Genomic DNA, 26405 nt, shown 5'->3' on the forward strand with positions numbered 1-26405 from the left:
CTTGGTATTGCCTTAATAAGGAATTAACCAAAAGCTTCACACACACACCCCACAATATAAAAGGGAAACTACCGGTACCTTATAAAAGCAGCAAGTTACAACAGCCAGTTTTCAGACAGTAATATATTTATGGTCATGTGAAGGTCGAGTTACACAATCTTCTACAATCTTCATGATATATTTCCCATGAAATTCCTTCCAGAATCAAATCACTTGCTATCAGGTTTCATAAAAGGCAGTTACACTAGAAATGCATTAGCAGTATAGAGAAGGAAGTATTATCCTTACACATTATGTAAGCAGATAATGCAAACATAGTCCATCCTAATGCACCAGTAATGTTGCTAGCAGTTAAGATTACAAAGCTTAAAAATGAACATTTTGAAGCTGCTAGGAATGCCAAAACAAATGTTAGAATGTTGTGATGTGCAGTAAGTTAATGGTGGCATAAAGTGCCTTACCTGTGCTATTCATTTCCATGAAAAAAACAATTTAGCAAAATAGTACCATTTGCCATAGGCACTACAGCTGCTGGGATTTCAGTTGCAGGTGACATTTTATCTTGGGAAAAGGAAAAAGGAAGGCACCCAATGGCTCCCTGTTTGTGGAATGCTCTCTCCAGAAAGGCTCGCTTCATGCCTTCATTACATATCTTTAGGCACCAGGTGAAAAAGTTTCTCTATAACCAGGCCTTTGGTTAATGAAACATTCTATGGCCTTTTATATGTGTTTGTGGGAGGGGGTTATTGGTTTGTTTTTGTTTTATTATGTATTTTGCGTTCTCATTTTGCATTGTTATGTTGTGAACCACTCTGTGATCTTCAGATGAAGGGTGGTATGCAAATTAAATAACTAAATGTTTCTGAATAAAATATTTCTGCCACTGCATTCAGGGATAGCCTGCAAGCTATGCACAGGAGCAAAGTTCACAGAAATTCTTTTAAAATTTTGCTATGCAGTATGCATTTTAGTAACTGTTCCTCACAGAGGAAAACAAAAGATTGACCTGATCTGATTAAATATTTCCTAATATATAAAATGAATGGTATACTGTATAAATAATTGCATTCAGTGTTTTATTTACAGATGAATGTGTTATTGTTTTTACAGTTTCAAGCACAAATATGTACATCCTAAAAATAATACTGCAATCCTGGGATCGCTCAAAATGAAAACCCTGCCAAACAGTTCAAAATATACTTCATGCAAGCAATCAGCATTGGATGATTACAATGTTACACAGATGTTGCAGGCGTTTGAGTAGTTGTATCACATCTGCATTTTACTAACTTTGTTCCATTCCAGCCATGAGTGACAAGGCTAAAGACTCCACTGTGAACCAAAACACAAAGTGAAATATTTTAATGTCTGGCATTTGTATTTTGCATAGTTTCAGAAGAGAAGAAAAATAGCATGTTGAACAAACTGGTTATGAATTACATAGATTTCTAAAGAATCCTTGTTAATACACACCAAAACCTCCCCTTACAATTAGCAGCAGATAACTATGCTTTAGAATTATTAGAGACTGAAAGCGCTAAGAAAGCAGCGAAATGCACTTTGCAGTAAATGCCCAACAGTATGAAAAATCAAATTTTACCTTTATTTTCTAAATACTTACAATGTGGGAAGGAACCTCTGCAGACTGCTTTGTTCAGTACTGTCACAAGAAACATGTGGCAGTTTTTAAAGTCAGATTCCATCTTCGTTATTGATTCCATCCTGAGAACAGGACAGAGCATTTTAAGAAGACAAAAATAAAGTGGTAGTAAAAAATATAATAAAATTACTTTTGAGAACAAAAAGGGTTCCTCCTTTTTGTAGGCTATTTTCACTTCTACCTGCACCTATCACACCACCTTCCATGCTATTCTAGGGGGTCCCCACCCACTGGAGCTATTTTCAGGGGCTTTTAGTGGAAATCAGCAAAAATCGAACTGGATTAAACCCAAATCATTTTGACATTAGAAAGTCTTAGCAAACATTTTTATTGTAAATGCACAGGTACCTAGCTGATGGAAGGGTTTGTTCTTGGATGTGGCCCCTATGACTAGTTTTTCCTCATTATTGTTCTTTACTCTAAAGGAGATGCATGGATATGCAGAAAATATATCCAGATATCAAGCTGTTTGAAATAAATAAAAAAAGATATAGGGGTCTACACAACACAACTGTTGTAACCCCTTTTAGAAACAGTTCTGCATCTTCAAAAGATCAAATTAAGTCACTGGCTGAGAAACTCATGATTCTCCTACACTTGATCTTAGCCAAAATGCCGAGAAGCGATGAGAAACTCATGATTCTCACACCATAAAAGCACTTCAAACAAAACTTCAATGCATTCAATATTTCCCAGTAGCAGCAATCAAAGAAAAAATATTCAGACCATACTGATCCTGTTTGGTACTTACACCAAAGAATAAAGGGCCACATTAACTTAATTCTTTCTGCTGTTAAGCATCTAAAAGGTGTAATTTATTTTATGAATGTATGATTTACAACCTTATCTTTAAAAAGCATGCTGATTTCAAGCCAACATGTGCCCAGTGCTAATGAGATCTATCTTAAATCCATTTCATTCTTGGTCACGTGATTAGTCTCTTGCCTTTTCCACTGCATCCTAGCCAATGTTTCTTGTAAGGGATTAATGCCATTTAAAAGCCTAATGCAGTGAAATTATTACAATCCAAATCATTTTGCGTGTGCTTACTTCCAAGCTCCCAAACCAGCTTGCCAACGGTCTGCAAACATCAGTACTAGGTTCAGCACTTTCATTATAGCTTCTTTCACAAAACTAACCTGTAAATGACATTTTAAAAGTAGCAGCTGTGATCATAGTTCCATACTGAAGTTCAAGGCAGTTCCACTTCCCTAGTGCATTTTCCATTTTTTCCAGCTCTCCCAAGTGGTTCCACTGCTCTACCCAATGTAAAAGCTATCCACCCAAAACTAGCGTAGGCTGAGGGTTGTGCATGTGTCCTGTCCCCATGGCTCTCTGGCAGCAAAATAGCAGGATGTACCGTATTTTTCGCCCTATAGGACGCACTTTTCCCCCTCCAAAAATGAAGGGGAAATGTGTGTGCGTCCTATGGGGCGAATGCAGGCTTTCGCTGAAGCCTGGAGAGCGAGAGGGGTTGGTGCGCACTGACCCCTCTCGCTCTCCAGGCTTCAGGAAGCTGTCCGCAAGCCTTGGGAGCCCGCGGGAGTTCCTGCCGGGGTCCCTAGGCTTGTGGATAACAGCCTGCATCCCGCAACCTGGGGTGCGCAGCGGAGCGCGCCCCGGGCTTTGGGCAGATATCCGCAAGCCTGGGGAGACTGGCGCGAATTCCCGCCGGGCTCCCTAGGCTTGCGGATAGCAGCCTGTTCTGGGGGCTGGGGTTGGGGGAAGCTCAGGCTTCCCCCACCCCAGCCCCATGCCTGGAGGGGGGAAATAAAATTTTTTTTCTTTATTTCCCCCCCAAAAAACTAGGTGCGCCCTATGGGGCAAAAAATATGGTAAGTGCTAACTCCTGGTCAGGCAAGGCTAGGAGTTTGAGTGGTTGAGAAGGAGGAACTGCTTCCATTCAACTTAGCACACACCTCCACAAGTTTAAGCCCTACCCCCAGGCTTTGACCCTGACACCCACAGCAGTATTGCACTGCAGAATCATTATGGTCCTTCCTCTTCTACCTACTGATAGAGAACATACACCCTCTATCAATTTTGAATGAACGAAGCCTTCTCAATGTTTCAAAACAGTTGTTTCAAGAGCTTTTGTAAATATAATAAAGGCTCATTCAGGTAAGCGTTTAAACAATTTATGCAAACAATTAAATCAAAATATTGGGCAAATAAAATATTCTAAAGTATCCTGGACAAACAATGAAAATGCTATTTTAGGAAGGTTAAGGAGCTCTGCTCACCCTCACAATGACCCAACAGATAATTTTTGTCTCCAGCAGTTATATATGATATAAAACCCCTGAATAGAGTGCAAGTGTTATAGGTATTTGCTGTGTAAACTAAATACACCATAGTAGTCTAACTTGATGTACCTTTTCTCTCAGCAGGCAGCGATCATGGATTGTAGAAAGGTATCTGTAATGAATTTTAATCAGCTGGTCTAAATCTTTGGCTTCTTCTACTTGATGTTGAAATTCTAAACCTGTACTATGAAGAATCTTTAGAAAAACAGAGTGCATAAATGGTGATTAAACTTTATGCTTAAATCGTGTCTTTAGCACACTTCTATGAAAAATGTTTTACACCTCTAATTTTTCTCCAAGATCACAAGCTGAGCTGGCTATTAAACATTTTATGTTCTACAAAGGGCTTCTGTTTGCAGTACACGGAATTAAGAGTTCTGGCAAGAATACAGTAATACGGAAGGATCTATCACGTGTTCCAAAAGAATTGTGACTTAGTAGAATTGGGTTATTCAGCATCTGAACAGCCACTGCTATTTTAAACATATTCCAGATATTAGCTAAAACCTAAATGAACGAGATGTACTTCTGCCATACAAGATGAAGGTCAAACTACCTGCACCTATGTCAGAAGTCATTCTGGACTGTTAGGGAAAGTAGCACATTATTAATGAAATTATAATGCATCACATACTCTAGTCATGATGTAGTTATGCAGGCTGTTAACAAAATGCATTAGTTTCATCCTCAAAAGGAACATTCGATGAGTTTGTTGCTTAATGGGCTCCAATTGTGATCCAAAGTGAAGAAATGTCTCTTGCTCAAGTACAGCTCCTCCTTTGTTCTGGGGCTTTTCTGCAGCCCTGACTAGTTCTTAAAAGAGTTAAAGACAACAGAATATTACAGGAAATGGCAAGACCGCAACTACAATTCTGCCATCATCAGCATCTGAACAGTTCAGGTGCCCTTAAATTCTTCAGTAGAAAAAAAATCTACTGATGCCAATAAACTGTTCAAACAGCAGAGGGCAGGGTTTCTTTGATGTAAAGACAACAAACATCAATCAGGACATCAATCAAATGCACAGGATCCACATTTTAGTAAAATCACTATAAACAGGGAAGACTTAAAACCAAGTATTAAGATACATTTTTATTATAAGTAAGCTATACAACATTTTATAAAATCAAGAAATGCAAAAATATTTTTAGAACCACCACATCATAGCATTAAGCTCCTTATAGGATTTCATGAAGAAAAGTAGTAGGGAGTTTCCAGCTCTTATGGCTTGAATTTTTGTTTGAGTTGAAAAAAACTGAAGAACTTTAATGCCCTGCCTCCTACTTCCTATGACTATACAGAATAAACTACAGAATGTACACAAAAAGGCAAACTTGCATAACCTACAGAACCAGCCCTGACACTAACAGTCTGTTAGTAAAATGAATGATGGGTCTTGTGATACGCTTTTGTAAAAAAGTGCCACAATATTCTTTTTGCACAAAGAACAATTTGGGTACCGAGTCAAGTGACAAAATTCAGTTTTTCTCAGTACAGACTATTTTTGGCAGAGCACACACAGCTCTGTATTGCAGATAAACAGCTAACCACATCTACTCCAGATCAGATATAGTTCAAAGCAATCTACTTGCTCTTTTTATAAACAGTGAAGAATTCACAGTTGGAGAATGATTTATGTAACCAAAATGACAACATTCACACACAAGAGAAGGGTAAAAGGAGGATCAAGAAGATATCAGCAACTCCAGAGTACACCAAGTTTTACAGGAGGAAAACTTTAGTGGAAAAACATGAAAGTGGCAATTTCCTTACCTACTCCCCACAATAAGTTGAATGAGAAGTGAGCATGTTTAGTGGGCACGGAGCGCTCACTGACTGTTGGGGAGTGAGAATGAAATGGAGTCTTCTCAAAAAGGTCATGGCTGACTAGAATCCTAAACAGATATATGGTACACTGCAACATTTTGTGGCAAGTCCCACTTGTCCTTCTGATAACCAGCCACTATCTACTTATACTTTGCCACAATACCTTCTTTTCCATAATTCCTTCCCTTTACATGCTCTAGTTCGGCAGAAGCAGCTTAGTCATGCTGGCCACATGACCCGGAAGCTGCACGCCAGCTCCCTTGGCCAGTAAAGCAAGATGAGCGCCGCAACCCCAAAGTCATTCGCAACTGGAGTCTCTTTACTTTTTACATTATTTTTTGTCCTTTGCCCTATCTTCCCAGAAAGTATTGTGCTCTTTCAGAAGCTGGAAGCAGTGTAACTACAGTTTACCAATTATTAGTGTTATACTTTCAGTTATACAGAATAAAAGAAGTGTCCATGAATTACCTTACCATGAAATCGTAATACATCCAGACTATATTTGGCCCACTTTATTTGTAACAATAGAAGAAACACTTGGTTATAGATTTTTTGACACTCCACACTTATAACTATATCCACGGGCCAGGGGACCTAAGGAGGAAAAACATTATTGAAGACATTACTTCATTTCCCCCTCATCTCTATATTACCTTATAATTAAACCATTATTGTATTTCAGTTCTTTAATTTAAACTAGTGTTACCTTGTAGCTCAATATTAAGCCATCCAAGGTATGAACAGGAAGCTTCTTCTTTGTTATATCTATATTTTCACACAATATAGACAACCTGCACACAGAAACACATACTCGTTACCATTGTTTTGCTCTGGGAGCTAGGCAACTACTAGGCAAACGAAACAAATGCAAAATCAGATAAAATCAACACAGCTACAATTACTTCCGCTGCAAACTTTGTAAAAGGATATTAGGTATCTATGCTGACAGAAATAGCTTACAGTCTAAATAAGACAGAGAAACCTTAATACTCTCAAACTGGGTAGAATGCAAATGCAGCAATAAAATGTAGATCTTTTAAACAGCCTCGGCTTTTCCAAATTATGGGGGGAAAGGCTATATTTCAAGTGCCATGGTTAGCAAGATGTACAAGGTATCATTTACTCTCCAAATACAGCCAAATAAACACTTTTTCTTAATCTTTTCCTAGTCATACCAGGCTCTCCCCTCCCGCCCAAATGTATACTGTACATATATTTTGCATGCTTATTACCTTAAACTATCCTCTGGATAACGTTGTCCAACTGCCTCTTGGAGCTGGACATTGAGGAATGGTTCGCTCTGCCATGTGTCTTTCTCTCTTATTTTATCAAAAATGGATGTATAGAAGTCATACATAGTATCACCAGCCTCAAGCAAGAAAAAGTTTCTCATAGCCTGCAAATACTCTACCAGCCTAAGACACAAAAACATACATTTATTCAAATTTCACTTTGTCATACCTTTAATACTTAAGCTATGCCAGGAAACCTTCCAAATGTGAACCTTTAAGGACACTGATTTTTTTTTTACTTTTTAAAAAAATAAATAAATACAAATACTAGTAAACTCCATGGCTCAGAAGACTCAACTCCTGCAGTAAGAAAGCTGCATCTTGCCTTAAACTCTATTTTCACTGTATTACTGTGCTTGCCAACATTCTTCTGTCAGAGCATTAACTTTTTCTGTCAACCATGTACCTACCCTTTCTACTGTTGAATTCTGTGATACTTTTGCCCCACTCTGCTGTCGCCCCTTTTGCAACAAGAGTGACCCAGATGCTTCCTCCATAAGGAATATTCAACAAAGACTGGGTCCCTAAGCTGAGTGAGTGAAGTAGTATCAATCACTAATGACTGGAAATCCGATCCAGATCTCTACTACTGCCTTAAGCATATTACAAGAACTAATAAAGTCATCAGTGCATAAGTATTTTAATTCTTACCTGTAATCTTTCTTCAACGTTTGCATTAAGTTTCCACAGCACTCCAGATACTGTTTGTCTATGTGAGGATAAAGACATGACCTCAATGTCAGTTCAAATGTCTGGCACGTAACTGATTCAGATGATCTATCCACACAAACATCATCACCAGTAAGCGTCTCATGAAAACTGCCTTGTTCCAAATACAACCTACAAAATAAAATAAATAATAATAATAATAATACTTGACATGAAATGTCTTAAGAATCTTCTTTTAATACTAGAGCTGTTTGTGATGAGCAAAATCTGCTGCAGAAATCCCATGAAGTTCCACTCCAAAGCTGGGAGACAGTTTGCCACAGGGTTTCTAGCTCTATAGCAGGATTCTGTCTGGAATACTGTGAATTGTGGGGAGGAGAGAGACAAAATGTATTTGGCATATTTTCTAGCTTCTGTGGGCCTTGCAACTTTTACAGCAACACATGCTGGCATCTAGAAACCTGTCACCAGCACCTACTAGTACAAAATTTCAGTGCAGGATGAAACCTGCATTTGCAGATTGGGCCCTCTTACCAATCTCACAGCCCTCTGGACAGACCTTAATCTGTAGGTGCTACATGAACTTCTGGAACTTATCAGAATTTTCCTCTCCCCCAGTTAAAAAAACCAGCCCAATTCCAATACAGTGGTACCTTGGTTCTCGAACTTAATCCATTCCAGGAGTCCATTTGATTCCTGAAATGGTTTGACAACCAAGGCTGACTGCAGGAGCTTTCTGCACTCAATCAAAAGCCACGGAAGCCGCATCGGACGTTTGGCTTCTGAAAAAAGTTTGCAAACCGGAACACTCACTTCCGGGTTTGTGGTGTTCAGGATCCGATTTGTTCAGGAGCCAAGCCGTTCAAGAACCAAGGTACCACAGTAATTTATTTCTATGAACAGTAATCTTTGGGTTCATGATAAGCAAAACCTATCATTAAAAACATGCTACAAGGCGCAACATTATTACTGGGCTTTGACAGATTCATATTTTTCAGGAATTTGTGACTATTTCCCCTCTTCCTCACCCCCAGACTCTCATGATTCTCTCACAAACCGGAAAACAGACAATCTAAGCAACTTGTCCTGTACTTCCTCAGACACAGCGTATCTCTAAGAGGGAAAATACCTACCTAAAATCAGCAACAGGTTTTGCTGCTGTGTTTTTACACTATAGATCCTGACAACTGCTGTGGCCAGTGCCTAAGGCAATAAAGAGTAATGATGTATGGCTTCTGAAGGCTATACTGTAGTGTGACAAGCCGCCTCTCAGGAACTTGGATTCCAAGTCACACACCAGCTGCCTGAACAGCAGGAATTCCCCAAATTGCGCTTGGTAGAATCTGACTTTCGACAGAGACACACTAGGGAGAATCAATTATTTTGAATCTCTTCTATTACCTTGCAAAATTAATAGCCAGCAAGGGATCGTGAACATCATCCAGCTCTAAGTGTCTTGCTGCAATAGACTGCATCTTTATTAGACTTTGCTTGGTGGCCTGCTGTTCTGTAATGATATCTTGAACAGGTTCCTCCCCGTGCCGTAGGCGTGACTGCACAGACTCCAGAAATAACGTGTACAAGCTCTTCCTCTCTGCATCTGAATAGGACAGAGATATGTACGGTAGGTTATTACTTCTCAGAAATAGCTGTTTGTTGTAAGCCACAATAAAAAAGAAAGAAAAAGAAAAAATGAACTATTTTTATCTCTCAACTGAGTTCAGAAAAAATTGGGAGGTGCTTTAAGGTAGGATTCTCAAACACTGTAAGCCTATTTAACACATAACACTTGCACTCCTTATTGCTTCTAATGCTCCAGTAATGTTCAATAAAGAAACAATAGTCCATCTGTCAGAGTAGACCCGTTGGTGCATGTTTGATAGCGCACTTGAGTTTTATGATTAAAACCACAGAAGTTTGACTGCGCAATGCATACTGGGATATTTTCACAAGATAAAAGTTTCACATGAAAACAATCAGGTGGTGATGGCAATTTAAACAAACACTTGCCTCCACAAAATGGAAAAGTTAGGTTTATAAAACATCCTTTAAGGAAAAAAGAAAACGGATACCAGAAAATAGCATTTATCTTGGTATTTTACACTGTTATGATAATATTTTCTGGGCTGGCTAAAAATTAACAATAATGAAAAATCATTTAAATTCTAATATAATCTATCAGTAGTCTAATAATTGATTTTTAAGATTTTTAACAATTAAAGGAGTAAAATTCAGTGGGAAATAGAGGGACCTATATCTGAAATGCTAAATACCTACCAATATGCCAAAACTATTTTTTCATTGCTATTTCATTACTATGTGGGCTGCATTTTCACATGAAATATGAAGTGCTGCATGCCACTAAAACCAGGAATAATAATAACATTTACACAGTAAAATAGGATTTTATCACCTCTTGATGCAGCCTGCTGTGGAGAACCATCTGTGCACTGCAAGTTCTTCAACAACTGCATGGACTTTCCAGCCATAATGATCTGTTTTAGTACAGGTTTCAGAAAAGAGACCATGGTATGCTGTCTACTTGAGGGTGCCTGATCACTGCCAGAACTGGCACTAGCATTATCACTCATTTTTTCTTCATTCTCCGTCTTTTCCGACACACTATACAAAGTGTAGGTAGCATACCAGAAATCCCTATGGTTAACTGGAACGTTTTTGTTTCTGCAAAGACAGACATGCGATCATTAGTTCTTCCATAGGAAACTATAACACTTCCTAATTCTTTATATCATGACAATGATTGAAAATAGCCTGAAGCAGGTGATCACGTTAAAGATAAACATTCAACCACAAGATTAAATATTTTGGGGGTCTTGTTAAGGTTCAGAATCCACAGAAACAGCTTTGAAGTCTCAGAACGGTAATACAAACATTCAGATTGAGAAAATACTAAGTTTTTAGAACTAGGATTTACAGATCAACAGGATAAGGCTCTTATATATCGCAACACATATCTGTGCCAAGGCTTTACCGAACACGTAACAGTAGTTAAATGATGTTATAAAGCACAAACTAGCCATGGCATTACAAATGTCTTAAGCAGGAACACTGAACAAAAGGAACTGCAAGCATAAGCACTTGTAGCAAACATGCCTTTGAGTTTCCTTCAACCCACATATTCATGATTTAAAAATCCCAAGCTCACTTTCTACAATTAACATTCAGTGAATAATATTCTCACAAAATTAAACTAAGTTCCAATACAAGGTGCATATCACAGCCCAGCTGCACTGCTATAATATTTTTCATTAAAACATTTATCCTAGATATAGCTTGCTTGTCATTTTATTAATTACAATCAGCCGCGTTAACTCAATTGTCCTGGTCTGTCTCAGCCTTGCAGAAGTTGAAGATTACAAGTCAGCTGCATTTATACATGGAGTCTCTTATGGTCAAGGGAGACGAAACCCTATGACTGCACAGGAAGCTGGTAGTTAGCAAGGGGGAAAAGTCTCTTACATGTGCAGTACTGCTTTTGGGTTAAGATACTGCCATATAGGAAGTGTTCTCTGCCCTAAGAAACACCAGTATATCCAAAAGACAAGTTCATTATCCCTACCTCTGAATAATAAACTCTTTTGCAGGATCAAATAAGTTACCGTGGACAATCCACTCGTCCACTGTCTGTAAGTATGGCCTCACTGTTTCAACCCAGAGAGAAAACAAGAGGGATACCTGCAATGAAATTTTAAAGAGGATTATTGGGTGATTTATAAATATTTCATGAATTCACTAGTAAAGCATATATAGCCTCTCCAATGTGTTTACAGTATACAGTCAAGGAAAACGATATGCACACATAGGAAGCACTTTATCTTTTTTGTAAACGGCATACAATGAATTTCGAATCCTAACTATCACAATCAGCTGTACAAACATTTATAGTTTTGCAGAACATATTGTTTGAGCATAGGAAGACACTACAACTGCCACTTGTATATTAAAGTATTTATAATTTATGTCTAGTCATCAGTTGACTGAAGTAATAACTTATTTTTCTCCTACAGAAATCATGATGAACACCTTCTACATACCGTTTGTTCAGAGGCTTCCCCAACGTTATCGTAGTCAAGAATCGCTTTGTACAGGGTATTGAGCAAATGAGATGCTCTTACAACATTGCGAGTGTCAGGAGGTACTTCTGCTACTCCAGTGCTAAAAACCTTATGAAGTATATTGAGCTGAGCTAATCGATGTGATAACTTATCCATGACTATGGAAAGAGTGATTGTTGCATCTGTAGAACAGAAATACAGTCATGTTTCATAATGTGTGGTTATTAGTTCACATCTTATACTTTCACAACAGATTAAGACTTATGGAAACTCTTCTACTATAATCCAAAGTATACTACCTTTGTTGATTATGCTCCTCTCAATTTCGGTAAGTTCCTCTTTGAAACTTATGAAATATTTATAGAGGGCTCTCATGAAAGCTTGATAGGTTCTAAATGGGGCTTCTGCTGATTTCTTGGGAGTAGAAATGATTCCATGTATTCCACTTTCTGAGCTGTGACCCATTATTTCATCAATAAACTTCTGCAGCCTAAATACAACTTGCCCATATGCTGCTATCCGCTCCAACATTGATCTTAACGAGTTCTGCAACACAAATGTGGTTTCGTTTCGTCTTTAGTATTAACACTCCAATATAGAAAACTCAGAGGGTAAGATATCATCTTTTGCAAGCAATCCTTCTTCCATGTGCCAATATAAGGCTTTCTTTGCACCTCGATTACTGATCTAGATTGATCACTGAACTTACGTGGGTCAAATGAGTCACCATGATGTCATTTCTCACAGTAATCTTTCCATCATTCAGTTGGAATATAAACAGATTTTTTACGCCTGAAAGCAGCCTGTAAAAATAAGAAGAACTGACTTAGCATGTACAAAACATAGTACAACACACAGTACAATTTTTTAAGACTGCAGAAACATCATTATATATACAAAATATAGGATATATTCAAAAGGACCCCAGACAAATATTAGGTCTTACAAGTTTGACTGATTTGGACATACCTTTGGATTAGATCTATGTGTTGGTGAAATGGTGGCATGGATAAGTAGTTTTGTAATAGCCCACAATTAAGTCTGGGGAAATTGTGGTCATTTTCTCCATCAACTTTTCATGAAGCGGGCTCAACTTTACAGAGTACATCACAAGAAAATGATTTGCAGACTGCATTAAGAAGGTGCTTATTTTTCAAAGTTGTGTTATTCATATTGTTAATGCTTGAGGGGGAAACAGCTTGATTTTGAGTAACACAATTTTCATTGTATCTCTCACTGACAAGAGGCATGCTAAAATGAATTAAATTTACACAAGAAAGGTAGCAAGGTCTTTTGAGATAACATTTAGAATTATTGTATTTCAAGAGCAATGCAAAGCATTAAATTCCTTCTAAAGCTGCTCCTTCTAAAGCTATTGCAATACCAGAATTGTCTTTATGAGTGATGGCATTGAAGTAAAGGGATAGCATAACCACATGAGTCTGAATGTTGAGAGTATTCCATGAAAGAACATTAAACAGATTTCAAGTGGTAATTTCTTTAGTCCTGCTACTTACCAAATTGTTTCACGAATGACTTGTGTTTCAGTAACAATAATTTTTTCTTCCGGCATGTACAAGGGATCACTAGTATATAAGTGCTGCTCCCTAGAAGGAAAAAAATCATCATTATTTTTTTACAACCAAAATTGCTGATAACCAGTATCAAATGTTACTCCTTCTATTTGCTCCTCTCCTGCAGATCCAATGTACTTAGGGAATCAAATGAATCATTTCTGCTTTATTTCTATTTTTAATGCATATGAACTACTCTGTTTCTAGCTTGAAAAGCTCTTTGAATATTTTAAATGCATCACTTCCTTTCAAGAGTTGCATGCTATGCTTAAATTGCAAACTGCATACATCATTTCTGACACTATTATGACATAAGAATAACACAGGCCCAAGATGTTTTGTAATCCATCAGAAATATTCATGAAAGTTTCAGGAATCTAAGCATTTCTTCATGCATATTAAATTCAGTTTTATCAATAGTACACATATATACAAAATAACCAGAGAGGGGACTGTAGGGCAGGAATCAACCCAATATAGCATTTCATAGCATGCAATGGCATCTGCAATAGGGTTTTTAGAAATTATTGTAATGTAGTAGTCTGCTGATCATAAATTATATCCTCCCAACACAAAATTAACTACTTACCATACAGCCGCTAAATTGGAATGAAAATGCAAACTATGGGGAAAACGAACTCCTCTGCCAGTCCAGTATTGAGCAACTACATGTTGCTCTAGCCAGGTACGTGCATCAGGTTCACCTGCATACAAGATATTTCACTCCAGTTTCCATTTACATAGAAGAGAAAACTTTATAATGTAAATAACAAGAGCAATCCTAACATGTCTATGGGGAATAATGCCCCACTGAGTTTAACAGGGTTTCATCTCCGGTAAGTTTACAGTATCCTAAATCTCAGGAGCAATAAGGCAAACTGAAATAGGTGTCAATTTGAAAATTCACAAACCAGAAACAGATGTTTCCAGAAGCAGGGAAAAAAATTAGACCATGGTCACTAAGATTATTGATTGACCAGGAAGCTGGACTCAAAAACGGCATCTCTTCTATACTGAGCAAGAGCCTAACAACTCTCCTACTATGAAACTGCCTGAAAACAAAATACAAGCATGTAGCGGTAAGAGCATATTAGAGGGGGAAGTGTCCAATGGTAGGCTGGACCCAACCTCATAGTGCCTTGGTGCCTAGCAACTCTCTCAAAAGGGAATTTGGCCATAGCGTAACTGAGGGCCCCTCCTACTATGGAGTTCAACCAAAGAGGCACAAACATCATGGTTTGTTGCCAAAACACAAACTCTAGTTTTCCTGCTTTGTGGAGTATTGAGACTTGCCAGCTCAAGTTTCAATACTAACTATACAAACTTTCATAAAGTTCAAAGCAATTAAGCACATGACTGCAATATGCTTCACAAAAGGCAAAAACTCTAGCCAAATGAAGCAAGTCTTGAAGAACAAACCTTTCCATGTGACATGTGATGACTTCTTGTTTTGATCCTGATCTTCTTGGGGTGTCCTGTCCACCTGAATGCCAGAGTCTTCTCTACTCAGTGGTTCAGTATCTTCATCATCATCACTTACGTCAGACCACTCCTGTAAAACATAAGCATACAAAGTGTATTTTAATTCAAGACAGGTGGGAACCTTACAATGCATTTTTACAAAATTAAATGAACATTTTGTTGTATTACCGTATGTCTTAACAGCTAAATCAGATCCCCCTTCAACCTTTTAACAATACCTTTCTTCACAAGTTCCATCATCAAACACCCTAAAAGCATAATCACTGCCTCATTAATTTAGAATTAAAAAATCTATCTAGCTTGGCACTCTTCTTCCAACACTGGCCTGACAAATGCCACAGAAAAGCTTATGAGCGGAGCATAATAATGGAATGCTCTCCCCAGAGAGGCTCGACTGGCACATTCGTTGTGTACTTTAGGTGCCAAGCAAAAACATTCCTCTTCTCCCAGACCTTTGGCTAATTAAACAATCCATGGTCTTTATAAGGGGGGGGGGGTGTTTTTGTTTGTTACTATGTATTTTTATATTATAAAACACACTGTGATCCTCAGGTGAAGGGCCATCAAGAAATTTAGTAAGTCATAATAAAAATAAAAAAGCAGATAGATTTACAGAAGACTATGGTCTGCAGAAATAGTTCCCCAGTTTTCCAATGTATCCTGTTACAGATAGGTAGCCGTGTTGGTCTGCCATAGTCAAAACAAAAAAAATTCCTTCCAGTAGCACCTTAAAGACCAACTAAGTCAGTTCTTGGTATGAGCTTTCGTGTGCATGCACACTTCTTCAGATACACCAATGTATCCTGTGACTTTATAATGCAGTTCTATGTATTACTTACTGGTGTTTCTAAATCAGGACCATAGTCAAATTCTTCACCTTCCATCAAGTATTTCTTCCAATCAAATTCTTCTTTTTCTAGATTAAAAAAAAAGCAGGTCTGTAGTTTTGGGATATTCCTTGATCCAGCATTGTCACTGAAGGCTCAAGTGACCTCTTAGAATGGCAGACAGGTAAGAAATCAAATAAATAAATAATCCCATTTCTTCCAAGAATATGACAACTATGTAAGTAGTCTGAACTACTACAGTGCAGAGAGATATGGAAATGCTAAATAATAGTATACATTATTTATTATACATTATTATATTTCAATATACATGGACAATCTAATACTAATAACTCACAAATAAAAAGGAATTGGCATGAGATTAACAATCATGTTTGTCAGGGAACTGCCATCAGAGCAAGAAACGGAGGCAGGGCTCCCGAGCGATGCCGGAGAGGGGACTAGCAGGGGGGAAGGATTTCAGCGTAACACCCACAGAGAAGAGAGGGAGATGGAGGAATTGGTGACAGGGCTCCAAGACCCTTCACACGAAACTAGTGGAGAGAGCGCTGGGACGCCCCTGCCTTCCCCTTACTTGCGCAGACGCGTTCCGCGCAGGGAACAGAGGAGGAGACTCGGGGTCAAACAGCTTTTATGCTGGAAGAGGTTCAAGAGACGCCCACTCTCGGATTCTGCAAGTGACTAACAGGTCACGGAGGGCGAGCTCTGACCCTAAGCATGGTTGGGCAAGCAAACTAACTAAACTGAAGGCAATTTACGCACAAGTAACCCCTCACCACCATTACAATGTTATATAAAGGTTTCAAAAGGGATGAAACATCCAGTTTTCCCATTTGGTTCCTGAATTACGTGTAATATATTAAAACCTACCCACTTCTTTCTCTCTTGGTTTTTCTGCATAACTGGTGTTAGAAGGAGAATCAGACAAGCACAACAGAAGAGAGAGTATGGCATAATGGGCATCTGTCTTAAACGGAAGACAAACAAATAATTCAGTGGAGGAAATGTATTTGTCAATAGTTATGGAAATGAATAGACTGGACTTCTAGTACAACGATATATTTAGAAATGCAAAATAAAAGCTTCAGTTTATCACACATCTCAATACAGCAGTAAAAGGATCACGATGCAGAATCACATGAAAAACAAGACACTAGGCTACATAACAGTGCATTTCAATTTGCTGAAGTCCATATTTCATAATAATAGCTTTTAATCTGCACAAATTGGTCAGAGAAACATTACTAAAACTGAAATTTACTGCCTTCATGGTAAACCTCCAACTGTTTGAACAATTCAAGTTCTTAGTACAGATATTTAAAATGCTGCTAAGCACAAAATGTTTGCTGTGTTGATAAATTAATAAGTAAATTATATATATAAAGCTAGGATATCTATTATGAAGCAGTTAATACAGTTAAGTTAGAACAGGAAATTAGAACTGTAAGAACTCTGTAAATAAAGACTACTTATTCTCCATGGTATGTTCCTTATTTAGAAAGAAAGAATACAACACAACTGAAATCTGTTTTCTAAACTGCATACCTTTGTTCCTTCAGTGGTTGGAAGCGGAGAATTCAGAAACTCTTCTGTTAAACTCTTCCAGCTTGCAGCTTTAACAAGGTCTGAATGAACTATCAGCTTTTCATAAATCCTGTATCAAAAAGTTCAGTGCTTATAAGTAAATCTGTCAACAGAAAACAACTAATCCAATGTCATAAAAATAGAAATGCCTTACCCCTCTATTATTTTGTCCACTTTGTGCTGGCTGACATCAAGAAATTGATGAAACCTAAAGAAAAAATAACAACATATCTATTGCACCATATAGTTTAATTTTTCAAAAGTTTTGCTGTAGAATATGCAAGTAAGACTTGCAACAAAATGTTGCAGTGTGGAGGACTCCTGTTGACTATTCCATCTAGCCAGCCAGCCCCTTTTCTAGGATACTCCATTCTGCTGCTCATTCCACCCAGATTTTTCCTTTCTCCCCACCCCTGTCAGTTAGCATTCCACGACCAGTGATCATGCCCAGTCCTCAATAGATTTATTTTTTGAGTTCCCCCTTAGTGTTTAATTTCTAATGATTTTTTTATGTCTGCAAACCTTGTGCCTTTTGATACCCCTCTCTTGTAAGTGAGTGGTGGAGTTTTGGCTACAGAAGCTATGGCATTCACAGCCTGAGTATTTTATATCTCTCAAGCATGAATTGGAAGCTCTATCTCTCTTTTAAATCAGAACCAGTGAGGGCGGTGAAGGTCCTGTGTGAGTGTCTGGAGGCGATTGGAGGATGGATGGCAGCTAACAGATTGAGGTTGAATCCTGACAAGACAGAAGTACTGTTTTGGGGGGACAGGAGGCGGGCAGGTGTGGAGGATTCCCTGGTCCTGAATGGGGTAACTGTGCCCCTGAAGGACCAGGTGCGCAGCCTGGGAGTCATTTTGGACTCACAGCTGTCCATGGAGGCACAGGTCAAATCTGTGTCCAGGGCAGCTGTTTACCAACTCCATCTGGTACATAGGCTGAGACCCTATCTGCCTGCGGACTGTCTCACCAGAGTGGTGCATGCTCTGGTTATCTCCCGCTTGGACTACTGCAATGCACTCTACGTGGGGCTACCTTTGAAGGTGACTCGGAAAGTACAACTAATCCAGAATGCGGCAGCTAGACTGGTGACTGGGAGCGGCCGCCGAGACCATATAACACCGGTTTTGAAAGACCTACATTGGCTCCCAGTACGTTTCCGAGCAGATGTCAAAGCGATAAACAACTACCTGACATTCAGAAGACATCTTAAGGCAGCCCTGTTCAGGGAAGTTTTTAACGTGTGATATTTTACTGTATTTTTGGTTTCTATGGAAGCCGCCCAGAGTGGCTGGGGAGGCCCAGCCAGATGGGCGGGGTATAAATAATAAATAAATTATTATTATTATTATTATTATTATTATTATTGAAGTGAAATGCCACTATTCCTGCAGTTAATAGTTGTATTCTAAGAGTGCAGGAAGCTGCCTTATAAAAAGTCAGACCCCCGCATATCCAAGTCAGTATTGTCTACAATGACCAGAAGCAACTCCCCCAGATTTCAGAAAGGGACACTCCCATTCTTAACTAGAGTTGCCAGGGGTTGCAACTAGGATCTTGTGCATAAAATCAGATGTTCTACTACTAAGCTATATTCCACTTCTAGAAGAAAAGTAAAAATTCTATATGTACTTATACAGCAGCATAGGAAGCTGCGTTAAGCAGTTAGAACATTGGTCTATTTAGCTCAGTATTGTGGTGCATGCTCTAGTTATCTCCCACCTTGGACTACTGCAATGCGCTCTACGTGGGGCTACCTTTGAAGGTGACCTGGAAACTACAACTAATCCAGAAGGCAGCAGCTAGACTGGTGACTGGAAGTGGCTACTGAGACCATATAACACCGGACCCTCCAAGTGCCCCTATTTTCCAGGCACAGTCCTGGATTTACAGAAGCCATCCCAGTTTCTGATTTGATCCACGAAGGTTCCGCTTTTCCTTAGGACGTCCCTATTTTCATTAAAGAAATGTAGGGTACGGAGTTACGTGAGCCAAGTAGATAAGTCACTATACAACCTTTAGAAGACACTCGAGGGCAGACCTGTTTAGGGATATTTTTTTTTAACATTTCATGTTTTATTATGTTTTTATATATGTTGCAAGTTGCCCAGCGTGGCTGGGGAAACCTAGTCAGTTGGGTGGGGTAAATAATAAAAGTTTATTATTTTATTTTATTTATTTATTATTGAATGAATGAATGAATTTATATATATACTGCCCTGTATCCTGATGGATGGACTGATGGATTGAATGAATTTCTACACCCTCCTATACCTGGAGGTCTCAGGGCGGTTTACAGAACAAAATAGAAATATAAAACCACTATATATGTATATATACAGTATAATCAAAATAAAAACAACCCCCCAATAACACCCCTCTCCAAAAAAAGGAGCCACATTTTAAAAAGTCAAAAGATGTCATAGAATATTATTATTATTATTATTATTATGGAATAGGACATCCCTATTTTCATCAGAGGTATGTTGGAGGGTATTAGGAAGGTTGGCTACAAATGTTCTAAACAACTCGGGGCTGGATCCAGTCTTAGCCAGACTTGGGGGGCGGTAAACCCAATGAAACTAGTGGGCCTTCTCTGAAGCGTGACTAAGCCTGGATCCCACCCATCAACCCATTCCTCTACTGCGGTCACTGGCCAGGATGGGGCTCTCTTCCACCACCCCCCTTCCTTAACCCACATAGGTGGCCAATGGGAGGACAAGACGGAGACTTCCAACCGGTAACAGGTGAAAGTGGTCGCGCGCCTCTCCCGTCTCCCGCCCCTCCCATCCCCAACCGCCGCTCTGGGCGCGAGCCACGCCACGCCCCCCAGGTAACGGACCTGAAGTTGGACCAGGAGAAGTTCAGCGCCGCCTGGAAGTGGGCCGCCTCTTCCTTGCTTTGCCCGCTCAGGCCGGTTACCCTCCGGATCAGCTCCCGCAACGTCACGTCTTGCTCCTGCTCGAAGCGGCTCCAGTGCGCGGGGGGTGTCGTCGCTGCTGCCGCCGCCGCCGCCGCCATCGCCAAACAGGCCTCCTGGGCGAGGCAAGAAGCTGAGAGGATTTTTTTTCCCGCCCTCCCTCCTCCTATATGGTCACCTTTCGGCGCTTCCGTTTGTTTTCGGTCGCCATCGTCCACATAACATCTCGCGGCAAGTACTGCGAGGTTTCCGTTCCCGATTCTCCAGGAGGAGGGAGAGGGCGAAGGAGGCTCTTCTACGCATGCGCCTTTCGCTTGCTTATTAAAACTCTGGAGGTTTTATTTATTAGAGGGCTGTGTTTTGGCAAGCAGCTTCTTGGATGTTAATTTGCTGCTTTTGAAAAAAAAAGTAAAACTTTCAATGTACCCCCGTAATGTCTGCGTCAGAAAAGCTGTATCGGGATTTGAAATCCCCTATTGAAAACGCAAGGACTCAACATTTCGTGTAAAGCATCGTGATTTATTCTTAGTTTTTTGGCTCGAGAAGATGAAGGAATCAAATCTCACTCTTCAGTTTCTGCAGCTGCAAACTTGTGCATACTTATGTAGGAAACAGTCCCATCCATGCCTAAGATTACTCTGCAAAACTTTGTTTTCCAGAGTAACAGCTATTTTCAACCAACAGCTTTTTCCCATTTATAAAACTATGCTGAAGCCCTTAGTCGTGTTAATATTAGTAGCAGGAATAGTTTGATGTCTGTGGTAGAAACTAGTAGTAGTTTAGTGGTGTTGCCTTAATCATTGTCAACATCCATTGGCAGAATTTGGGCTCTCAAAATTTCAGCAGCTCCCTGTATATCGCTAAAAATTTTGCCCTTCCCCTGCCTTTCACGCTCCATTCTACAGCATTGTTGTGGTGCTGCCTGCAATGGGTACCCAGTGTGGCCACACTAATCACGCTACCCAAAAACCACTTCTGCAGCTTCTAAAGAGACATTGGGATCCTTTCCATGTAGAAGACATGAGAAAGCCCAGCTAAAGCAGATTCTTAAATTTCTCTTCATCCACATGCCTTTCTCTTCTGAAGCATTTATTACTTTTGCCCCACCCCACACTCCTTTACGGATGCGGGTGGCGCTGTGGGTAAAACCTCAGTGCCTAGGACTTGCTGATCGCAAGGTCAGCGGTTCGAATCCCCGCGGCGGGGTGAGCTCCCGTCTTTCGCTCCCAGCTCCTGCCCACCTAGCAGTTCGAAAGCACCCCTAAGTGCAAGTAGATAAATAGGGACCACTTTCTAGCGGGAAGGTAAACGGCGTTTCCGTGTGCTGCGCTGGTGCTGGCTCGCCAGATGCCGCTTAGTCACGCTGGCCACGTGACCCGGAAGTGTCTCTGGACAGCGCTGGCCCCCAGCCTCTTAAGCGAGATGAGCACGCAACCCTAGAGTCGGACATGACTGGCCCGTACGGGCAGGGGTACCTTTACCTTTACACTCCTTTACATTACTTCAGTCAATGACAGAAGAGCACCTTTCCTGAAGTGGGAGGACAGTCTCTTCAGAGCTTGTGGGACATAGACCTTCTTTCCCCAACAGCAGGCCTGGGTTGACAGTGTACTAGCAAAAACGGTTCTAGTAAACAAAACTTATTGGCAGCCCACTTTTGCTTGGGGTTGCTAGATGTTACTGTGTTACACTCCTGAGTTTTTGTGCGCCTTAATCTGGTTTCGGAAACCAGATTTTCGTTTCGACTCAAATTATATTTTTTGTCTGTGTTTTTATACTGAAACAGAGTGTGTGATCATTTTTCAGTTCAGGTGAACTTCAAAACATGAAATGTTGTTTGCTGCACCTAGTAAGTTTTATAATACTATGCTTATAGGGTACTCCTATGCATGTTCATTCATAAGTAAATCCCACTGTGTTCAATGGGGCATACACTCAGGAAAATATGCATAGAACTGCAGTCTTAGAGTTGTATAGATGGGATCGCAGCTGGATGGTAGTTGAATGAAAATGATATAGCTGAGACTGGAAACACTTATTCTGCCCTTTTATTCTAATCAAATCCGTTTTATGCAGTAACATATTTCCAAAGGGATATCGCTGCAAGTCTCAGTTCCTTTTACCTGTTGAGGATTAAGTTGAGGAATAGTGCTTTTAATCCATGTTGGGAACCAGGCCTGACCTTTACAAATGCTAATGAGCATTCTCCTTGCATAGCCTGTCACATTCATTTATATTCATTTTGCTTTCATTGCTTTTTCCAATAGAGCTTTCAAGAATGTCTTGCTTCACTGAAAGTTTCCCAAGATTACTATATTAGTACCGTTTGCATGTTTCCTGTTAAATGTAAATGGTAATAACTGGAATTTTCTTAGATAAGTATCTTTCTCTTTAATAACATTGTGTCAAAAGTGTTCTTCTCCAGACCTTCCTTTTTCTTCTAGATGTCTGTTGAGCTTTATCCCAAGAGATTAAAGTTATAAATTGTGCTACAAACATAGGCTTCCTCAAAAGTTTGACTGGGAGACGAGCCCAAGTTTGCGGGGAAGCTCAAGAAGATGGGGTGAGGTTTTGATTTCATACCAAGGCCCAGCACAACAGTAAGGTGTGCTGGAACCCTTGCCATTCCCCAGCTCACAGGAAGGGAGAGGGATGTGTGCTCATCAGGGATATTCAATAAGCACCAAGAAGTCTCAATACTTCCAGAGGCCCCGTTTTCACCTAACACTCAAGCCAAACTGGGTGCTATTGCCCTGTTACTGCACTGGTGTACAAACCCCCTTTTAGCTTGGGACCAATACATACATACCTCAGAGATATTGTGGGTTTGGTTTCAAACCACCACAATAAAGCAAATACAGTATCACAATAAAGCAAGACACACAGTCTTTTAGGTTTCCCAGTGTATATAAAAGTTAAGTTTATACTATACTGTAGTCTATGAAGCCAGGCCCCCTGATTGCAGTCTAAGAGTATGGTCCTACTTCTACCCAGATGTTAATGCCTGAGTGGGTTAGGATGTGAGTAAAAGCCCCTTTGCTAGCGGAGGAACACTGCTGGGGAAAGGGACTCCAGAACAGCAGAGGTCCCAGCTGTGCTCTAGCAGACAGATAGCTTGCCAGCAGTAAGCCCTGAAACAGAGCAGGGCACCATAGCTTGGCACAAACTCTCCTTAATCTCAGCTATGCTTTGCTTGAAACTAGCCAACTTCATGCCATGGGTTATGAAACTGGCTTGTTTCAACAACTGTATTTAAAATTAGTTACAGTTTAGGATTTGGACATCATTGAGCTCTGGTAAATAAAAAATAAAAGCACCAGCTCCTAGTCTTCTCTGCTTAGGCTCCCCAAGGCTCACTCCCATTGTGATAAGCCATGGTTTATCACAATCATGCGGGACTACAGTTCTCACCCTCCCTGAGCACTGGCCATGGTGGCTGACGCTGATGAGGGCTGGAGTCCATGAACATCTGAAGGACCAAAGGTTCACTGTCTCTGGTTTATCATATGTAAAAATGCATTAGATGAATATGTATGCTGTGTTTACAATACTTGGAACATGTTGTAATGGTATCCCTTCAAAACATGAGGCCTTCCCCCCTCACTTGGGAATCACTGTGCTAGTTAATTGAAATCAGCACAACAAAAAATCCCTTAGAGAGTTTTAATGTTGTCCTGGTGGCCAGAAGCCCCACCTAGTTTAGTTCTATTTATATCTTAAGTAGGGTCTGTTGACTGCATTTGGCATGAAGAGACTGGATACTTCCTTATTTCTGAAATCTATCGTTCACATAAGATCAAGGATTTAACCATGGAAAAGGAAAGCCAGAGATTATTTACAAGTAAAATTAAAACTAACATTGAACTCTTTGGTAAGGAAAGCAAATGCTTCAGAATAACAAACAGCTGTCTCTCTTCCTCATCCCCAGCTGTTGGTTTCATACAACTCTGCAATAACAACATCAGAAGTTTTTCATTCTTTTCCCATATGGTACTGTCTCAAAGGATATATCTTACAGCTCACAGGGGAAGCTGCACAGCTCTAAACCCCTCAGAAACTATGAGCAGAGAAATGCTTGTGCTATTTTCTCTTTGACATGTTGCCAGTCGACAAAAAATGAACCCCGTTCAGATACTATGCAAGTGTGAAAAAATGTATTGTCTATTGCTGTGGAGACATTTTTGATGCCAAGTTGTGACAGCAGAAAATCGTATGGCAAAATGTTTTTATTCTTGCTCAGCTGTGCTTAACATTTAGCTGGAATTTCAGAGTTCCCATCCTCAATGCACATCCATTTCTACTGAAGAAATTGTTCCAGAATAAGGGGGGGGGGATAACTATTTTAAATACAGGTTTGTTAAAATAAACTCATTTTCAGACATGAGCTCTACTCAATCTTTTTTTGTACAGAAGATAAATAAATGAGATGCCTAAGGGTGTGGTCAATACAGATCAGGTATTACCTGCCATCCAGTCCATGCTTGGCTTAGGGCAGATGAACAGAATCAAAGTTCACAATCCACCAGTGGCATCCTATCCTAGAGAGAGAGGCGGAAGGAGAAAGAGGAGATGAGGTCCTGGTTCTGCTGACAAGGTAGTGAAATTTCCTCCTACAGCAGACACAGGAAATCTGTGGTGCTTTGAATGTGGTTGACTTCACCTCTCATTAGCCCCAGCCTGCATGGTCAAGAATGCTGGGAGTCATAGTCCCATTTGGAGGGCCACAGGTTCCCTATCCCTGCCCTACAGTTCCAAATTCTCCCACAAAGAAGAGAGTAAGAAGGGAAGGTGAGGACCATGTTCAACAAAATTTTTGTGCCACAGGAATCCATCACAAAGATTCCCGCCAGTGCAGTGTGACTTCCCCCTCTCCACCCCTGCATGCCTCACACCATTCCCATATCTGCTTTGGAGGGTTGGAGGGATAGATGGCGGGAGGATAAAAGGAAGACGGTTCCATTGCACAAGGAAAATCCTATACTGATAGCTGAAACAGTTGTGGGATTATTTCCATATTAAAATTGGAGAAACGTTTTACTCAAGCTCCCTAGGAAATTTCATAATTTTATGTTGTCAGGGGATATAATATCTGCCTTAAAATATGTAAAACCCAGAACAGTGACTAATTCCAATTCAAGGGAGCACCCTCCTCCATGGGTGGTATTTTGCATGCTGTCTCCAGTGGCAGTGACTGAATTATCCAACAGTAATTATTGCAGAGAGGCAACAGGCAGCCTCCTAAATGGGGTGTCCTTTGGATTGCAGCCTTTACTTCTCATGGCACACAGGACATTACTGTCCCACACTCTATCCTCTGCACAGACAATGACTTAGAATGATCTTTAATGGATTGAAAACAACCAATGGTTGATCACTGTTTATATAGTTTAAAAAGTAATACAAACATAATACAAATATAAATATAAAACGTTGCTGGCTCTTAACATTGCTGTAATGGTCCATTTAGAAAAGAGATGTTTCTGAAATTATGTCACTGGAATCCATTCAGTCTGAATGCATTTTATCACTTCATTACTCAGAGAATGAAGTTTACTTATTTTTCTAATACTTTGATTTCACTGGAAATAGCATTACTGCTAAAGCAAGTAGATGAGAGTAGTGGCATCTGGCAAGGGACAGCATGGCCGTATTTGGCTAGAATTAAACAACAAAAGATTTGCAAAGGAAATACACTCATCTGTGCTGAATGTCTTGCAATTGGCACAGTTTTTATTTTTCCATTTTATCATGTAGGGAACCTCATATCAGCTGTACCATCGAGCAGGGCTTTCTCTGACTAATTTTCCAACATTGCGGTTTACAAGTGTCTCCAGAATTAAGCGAAATAACAATCAGTTCGTCTTTGTTCATAATGATCTTTGTCCATAATGCTGCAACAATAATTAGTTTATTATATTTATATATTGCTTTACACATCCAGAAACTATTTGCAATACTAAAATACATAACAAATTCAATAAAATAACACAAACACAAAATGTCAACCATGTTCCTTCAAAGAAAAAGTCATCTGAGACAGTACAAAATACTCCCTCCATTCACACAAGACCACCAAAAGCCTGATAATCAGTGCTGTCCAAATGTCTGGGAAATGTCTTTGCTTGGCACCAGAAATACTGTATGACAAAGACAGCACTAAGTGAACT

At 39.8% G+C, this 26405-nt stretch overlaps 1 protein-coding gene across 2 annotated transcripts; it reads right to left on the reverse strand.

Annotated features, from left to right (window-relative positions):
- Positions 1 to 108: 108 nt before the first annotated feature.
- TUBGCP5 (tubulin gamma complex component 5) lies at positions 109 to 20836 on the reverse strand. 2 transcript variants are annotated; one of them, XM_083734220.1, is made up of 23 exons: positions 20161 to 20836; positions 17473 to 17526; positions 17280 to 17388; positions 16605 to 16701; positions 15726 to 15802; positions 14824 to 14956; positions 13994 to 14108; positions 13348 to 13437; positions 12540 to 12633; positions 12130 to 12376; positions 11810 to 12012; positions 11335 to 11450; positions 10168 to 10436; positions 9156 to 9354; positions 7737 to 7925; positions 7026 to 7208; positions 6500 to 6584; positions 6267 to 6387; positions 4601 to 4779; positions 4036 to 4161; positions 2711 to 2799; positions 1622 to 1722; positions 109 to 1332 (listed from the first exon to the last, which is right to left on the reverse strand). In XM_083734220.1, exons 1-23 carry the CDS (start codon positions 20337 to 20339, stop codon positions 1286 to 1288), a joined length of 3102 nt encoding a protein of 1033 aa, XP_083590346.1. In that variant the 5' UTR covers positions 20340 to 20836; the 3' UTR covers positions 109 to 1285. The 2 variants fall into 2 exon arrangements, with proteins under 2 accessions (XP_083590346.1, XP_083590347.1); XM_083734221.1 differs by having other exon boundaries at positions 16605 to 16697; positions 20161 to 20833.
- Positions 20837 to 26405: the final 5569 nt, after the last annotated feature.

The sequence above is a fragment of the Podarcis gaigeae genome, assembly GCF_964106915.1.
Source record: "Podarcis gaigeae genome assembly, chromosome: 4".
Lineage (NCBI taxonomy): Eukaryota > Metazoa > Chordata > Lepidosauria > Squamata > Lacertidae > Podarcis > Podarcis gaigeae.

Excerpts from the sequence above, each read along its gene's own strand:
- TUBGCP5 (XM_083734220.1), bottom strand. The coding sequence starts at position 20,339 with ATGGCGGCGGCGGCGGCGGCAGCAGCGACGACACCCCCCGCGCACTGG. Across the intron at positions 12,377-12,539 it reads TGGTGACTCATTTGACCCAC|AACTCGTTAAGATCAATGTT; the intron begins GTAAGTTCAGTG and ends TTTGTGTTGCAG. Across the intron at positions 4,780-6,266 it reads GGATGTATTACGATTTCATG|AACTAGTCAGGGCTGCAGAA; the intron begins GTAAGGTAATTC and ends AACTCTTTTAAG.